This window comes from Sinocyclocheilus rhinocerous, unplaced genomic scaffold, assembly GCF_001515625.1.
Source record: "Sinocyclocheilus rhinocerous isolate Xijiao unplaced genomic scaffold, SAMN03320098_v1.1 scaffold395, whole genome shotgun sequence".
Classification (NCBI taxonomy): Eukaryota; Metazoa; Chordata; class Actinopteri; order Cypriniformes; family Cyprinidae; genus Sinocyclocheilus; species Sinocyclocheilus rhinocerous.
The window spans coordinates 2,036,120-2,042,052 of NW_015660890.1; the positions used below are offsets into that span (position 1 = coordinate 2,036,120).

Consider the following 5,933-nt stretch of genomic DNA (forward strand, 5'->3'; position numbering starts at 1 on the left):
AATAAATAAATGCTGTACAAAAATATTTAATCACATAAAAATGAAAAAAGAAAACATAAAATTCAATACAGTTGAAATAAAAAATATAAAATAATTCACAAAAACAGAAAATTAAAAAAAGATGAAAACTGAAACCTCATGTTCTTGATATAACCATTCATTTCAGTAAAATAAAATGTCATGGTTATAATAAAATAAATGAACAAATAAATACATTTAAAAAAACAACAATGAAAATAAAATAAATTATTAAAATAAAAAGAGGTCAATACAAATCTTAATTTTTTGCACCTTATTATTATTATTATTAAACCTCTCTGGTCTAATCACTATCGTTGTTCTGTTTCGCGCACGCCACGAAACTACATTTCCCATCATGCAATTCAGCTTACCGTGGTCGCGCACTAGCTTAACGAACGCGCGCCGCCTCGTCTCGTCTCGTCTCGTGCAGCGCAGTTCGCTCGAGCGCTCTGAACAATGACTGCGCGAGAGGATGATGTGAATCTGGACAAATGAGTGATTTAACGTCAATACTGCACACCGCGCTGTTTTGTACGCTTTTTTCACAACAAACACCCTGAATATGTGGATTCCTACGGAACACGAGAAATACGGAGTCGGTAAGTTTGCTGTTTATTTTTTTGACGCGACTCTGTTACTATTGAATCAGCGTTGTAACGTTACCACACACCGCTATTGCTTTCACACAGTGCTTGCTTGTTTTGGTTTCTAACGCCAAACCTGCTTGGTTTGTTTATACATGTTTGGAAAAGAAACAAGTGTTTCGTGACTTTGTTTGAGTGACTGAGTGGATGTTGTTTGTTTTACATACGGTGTGTTATTGAGTGGAAATGTATATATTTGATCATATTCACTTACTGTATAGTGCATTTCCTCTACTGGGTTTCACCCTTTACTGCTATTTTTGTGACCTCAGTGCTGTTTTGCCAAGAGTGCAATGCAACTGTGAGAATCAGTGCTAGGAAGTCATATAGTCGCTGCAAAATAAATGAAGAGCGGAGAATGTGTTTTGTGGGCTGTGTTGTCATTCATCCTAGAGCATATGTGAAATGAATTATGTCTTATGTGTAGTATGCCAGCATGATCTGCGTTTCATGAACGTTTTATCTTGCATATTTGAGTTGAATTTGAAAGTAATGCATGCTCTTGGATTGGTGACTTTTGGTTAGATTAGGTCAAGTGAGGTTTTGCACCATTGTCAAATCGAGATTTATGTCATCTGGTTGATGATATAGTTATGCAGTGAACAGTTAAAATGGATGCATGTTTGTGTCTTCAATCTGTTGATGGATGATGATGCTGCTGGATGAGGGAATTCATCAGTGTGATAAATGTATTCAAAGCTCAGAGATTGTAACCAATGAGACCCAAATCTGTGGGCAAAAGAATGCTTGTTGGAGTGAAACTCTTCAGGGATCTTGTCTTCAGTTATGGGGATTTCTCTGAGGATTTTGTCATCTTGCCACATCTGTTACTTTAAAGTGGGACTCACACCCCAACAGGGATTTTGGGTTTTATATCCAGCGGCTTCGTATTTTTGCGTTTGATCTTTTTCCAGAAACAAAATCCATGTTTTAGTGTTTAATTGGAAGCTGGCGAGTGGTGCTCGTATGTAAAGTAGTGAAGAATGACTCTCAGCCACAGATGAAATATGAATGAGCCCCCACAGCCACTGCAATAAAACGCCAATTAGCCCTCAATTGGATTAATTACAGCTAATTAAATCAAGGCAAAGTCTGAAAATCCAATTCATGTAAGTCTCAATGGCCCTCCTTTAAAGTTTTTTTACCTGCTAACAGGAACTAAGAAGAGATGATCTGTTTTGCCCTAATGTTGTTTTTGACAACCGTGGCATTTGAGGAAACAGACGCAGACGCTGAATGGGTGGAAATACCCACATTTTTGTCAGAACCTTTTTTTTTTGTGCATTTCTTCCTTTGCTGTCTTCATTTCGTAAGACAAATGTGATTAACTGCGAGCCTTAATAGATCGAGGGTGGAATATGACTAACTTTTGAAACTAGTCAAGCAAGCTCCTCTGGATATTTTCTATGAATCAGTCTGCCTTGTTCTACCAATTTTTAGAAATGCTAAAAAAAACCTCTGCCCCCTCATTTGAGTTAAAAAAAACACCCCATTGCTGAAGCTGATAGTGTTTCCTGTCAGGCATGACGATGTACGTCGTATTCTACTAAAATCTTATTTAAACTTGGATTTATGTTTGAATCATAGCAACTGTGTTTTCATTGCAAGAATTGCAAGAACATGTCTGGATCATAAATCACCCCAAATTTAAAATAAGAAAGAAGGCTAAAAGTTTAAGAAATTTAACATTTTGCATCATGAAAATTCAGCATATTTTAAAAACCATTAGTAAATGGCTTAATATTTGGCCGTTAATTGCCGTTGGCCAGGAACAGGTACACATTTTCTGTCAGTCATGTTTGTTTGTTTGTTTGAGTAAATATTATATACAACAAGTGCACATTTAAATGCATAAATTCAGTGCCCATCTTATTTGCTGCAATTAAATTGCATTATATTTGTAAATGATAATAATGATAAATATCTACATTCCCCCTCTTTAAATTCTCATTACAGTAATGTCATAACTGTAAAGCAAAAACAAATATTGCAGTATTATTTAAATCTAAATAAATTAAATAATAAATTACGTTATGAATTATTTGTTATAAAAAGTCCAGGCAGCTTGATTTGTATTAGTGTGCTTCTTCCCCCCAATTTTGTGTGGAAATGTACTAAAAATGAGCTCATTTTTCTTTATGCAGTGTTTAGGGATGCACCGATACTGGTATCGGTATCGGGCCCGATACTGAGCTTCTGTACTCGTACTCGTTAAAATGCCCCAGGTGTCTGAATAAATTTTGGTTCGACTGTATCTATTTGATACATGAAGTTAACCAACTAACATTATACATACTCTTTTGGTTTCTGTACCCAATATTTAAAAAATTTACAAATGCAATAAAATATTGGTATCGGTACTCGGTATCGGCAATCGGTATCGGGCGAGTACTGGAAAAAGTGGTATCGGTGCATCCCTAGCAGTGTTTAATATCACTTGATTTTGGGTGTAATTAAATTGCATTATATATATTTATAAATAATAATAAATACCTACATTTCCCCTTCAAATTCTTACTACGGTTAAGCAGAAAAATTACTGTAAAGCGAAAGCAAATAATGCATTATTATTAAAATGTAAATAAAGTATCTATACATTATGTATTTTTATTTTTTTTTGCACAGATTTAATTTATGCTGCAAAATAATTTTTTCCCCATTAGAGTAATGAGAACTTTGGGTGGAAATGTCCCAAAAATTAGCTCAATTTTATTTATGCAGTGTTTATTAATTGACTTTGGGTGACATTTTTTTCAAATGCACCCAATAAAAAGCGAACACAGCCCATCATGAATGATTTGGAACAGAGCCACCAGAGGGGTGCCGTTTAAAGTGCTCTTGAATGCTCAGTGAGCCCAGAGGAGCTTTGAATGGGATGTTCTGGTGTGTGTTTTCATGAATGTGTGTGTGTGTTGGGCCCGGGGCTAGCTGTCGTGCTGCCCTTGTTTCCTATAGTATTCAATCCCCCTGGAACAGTGGAGCGGGCGAGGGGCGTTAACGCTGTGTGGAAGTGGCCACCCTGTGCGATGCCCTGTGGGATTAGCAGGTTGTTGTGGAAGTGCAGCGGGCCATTCCTTCATTATAGAAAATATTCTGTAACGACTGGAGCCGAGGGATCTGAGGGGGCGGGGCTTCTCAACACCTCAGCGCATGCAACTGCCTCTTCATTCACAGGCCACGCCCCCAAAAGAGCTGACACAGTGATTTAGATGGACCCACGGGGAGGCCAGATAATATCCAATTTCTGTCATGACTCAGGCTCCAGATGGGGGAATAACACAAATATATATTAACGTGCACTAGGGATATGCCGGTATCAAATTTTCATGTTGCGATTAATCACATGATTATCTACTGGAAAACTAACACTTTTACTCCAATTTGTGTTCTGGCATTTTTCATGTAGGTTTTTCTGAATATCAGGAGAGCAGAAAATCATAGATAGTGGTCTTTTTTTGATTTGGATCAGTAAGCAATGCCCTAAAAACCAATCAAAACTCCCTGACAATTAATTAGCTTCAACCAATCAGTGTATGTTGAGTAAAACACTTCAAAGCCTCTTATAAACTGGTCTGTTGTTTTAAGGGAACAATTGCAAATGAGGATATTAAGGATATTGCAATGCAGACATTCAAATATTTAATAAGAGTTATGTTTAAGAGTAAAGATTTGAGCCAAGATTCCATTTTCAGTTTGACTAATAAAAATGAGGAGCTGCATTTATTTTTTTTAAATGTACATTTATTTATTTTACAGTACATTTATTTATTTTAAATGTATTGTTTTGGCCAGTATTTGATGTTAATCAGTCTGTATTGTATATGTAATTTAGATTTTTGTCTATTTTAAGAATTAGATCATAATGTAATGCTAACTTGAAGGAATAGGAATAGATTACGGCAAAGATTTAACCCTTTAATCTTATGAGTGCTTTTCTTTTAAGAGTGCATTTAGGTCTTGAGTTGCTGTGTGTATGTAATTATTTTATATATTATACAAAGTACTATATATTTATGATTGCTTATTTGGCATAATCTAAAAACTATTTTTTGTCCAATTTCATCTTTTTTTGTTTTAACCTGTGCATCTCTACTATCCATAAATCGGATTGCATGCCTATCTATTTTTATTTCCGCCAAATTATATATGCCGTCTACCTGGCTGTATAAACCAGAAGCTATTGAGATGTCATCAAAACACCTTACACCGTCTTTTCACACCTCTTATGACTGCAGTTATGGACACTTACATGAAATAATCAGACAGGCAAATCGGAACAGTCTCTCTTGCAAAGACAAGATCCTTTCTGAAAACCACAATCCCCCACCCTTTGAAACCGAAGCCTGGTTCTTTGCGGAAATCCCGTTATTGATCCTAAACTAGGCACACTCCCCCCGACCTCATAATCCTTCTGACCTTTGACCTCCCGTTCAGGGTGCATGCAAACAGGGAGATTATTAATACACAATCGGTGACTGGAACGTGGATGTAATTAAGTGTGCTGCTGAATGCCTCATTAATGCAGGGGAAAGGCTTCTGTGTGAGGGAGAGATGGATGTAAAGAGAAGGACGTTCGTTATCTGTGCTCTTGGCAGGAAGGAGGGCTGCTGGTGTCTGGCTCAGACAGCGCTACAGATATGCCTTTCACAGACATCTGTTAAAGGACTTGTTCACCCAAAAATGAAAATACTGACATCATTTACTCACCCTCATCATTTACCACCCTTTTTTTTTAGTCAGTCGTTTCAGTTTTATTAAAAATAATGACTTCATTAGCTTATTTTTTATTTTTATTAATTATTTATTATATTTATGTTAATTATTTATTAATTATTTATAGAGATGTAACGATTCACTCAACTTTCGATTCGATTCACGATTTTGATTTCATGATTCGATTCGATTCGATTCACTTTTTTTTTTAGCAAAATAAGATTTAAGACAAATTAAAAATTAAATGTGTCCTTTTATTATTGCTTGGACAAAATGCCCCACGTTTCTTTGTGAAATTTAAATATAACACTATAATAATATACTAATATAGCACTTATAGCATATAATTACTCTTTTCTGATGTTTCTCATATGCAACAGAAATCGCAGCGCTTATGAGTTGACCAATGCGGTGGTTGCGCCAGTGCTACCGCACACAAAATTTAGTCGCACAGGCAGAAAAAATGGTCGCAGTCTGGAGCCCTGCATATTAAAGTTCATAAGTGCAGCTTTGCTTTGTTTACAGCGGTAACCAAGGAAACACTGTATCATTGCT

The 5,933-nt window shown here is 36.1% G+C and overlaps 1 protein-coding gene across 1 annotated transcript in view; it reads left to right on the forward strand.

The window, feature by feature from the left end:
• The first annotated feature begins 456 nt into the window (after positions 1-456).
• LOC107725897 (dedicator of cytokinesis protein 4-like) overlaps positions 457-5,933 on the forward strand; it is a 111,952-nt gene continuing 106,475 nt past the window's right edge. The window contains exon 1 of the mRNA XM_016535315.1: positions 457-620. Coding sequence (XP_016390801.1) covers positions 584-620 — 37 coding nt within the window. The 5' untranslated portion in view covers positions 457-583. The remainder of the gene's footprint in view (positions 621-5,933) is intronic.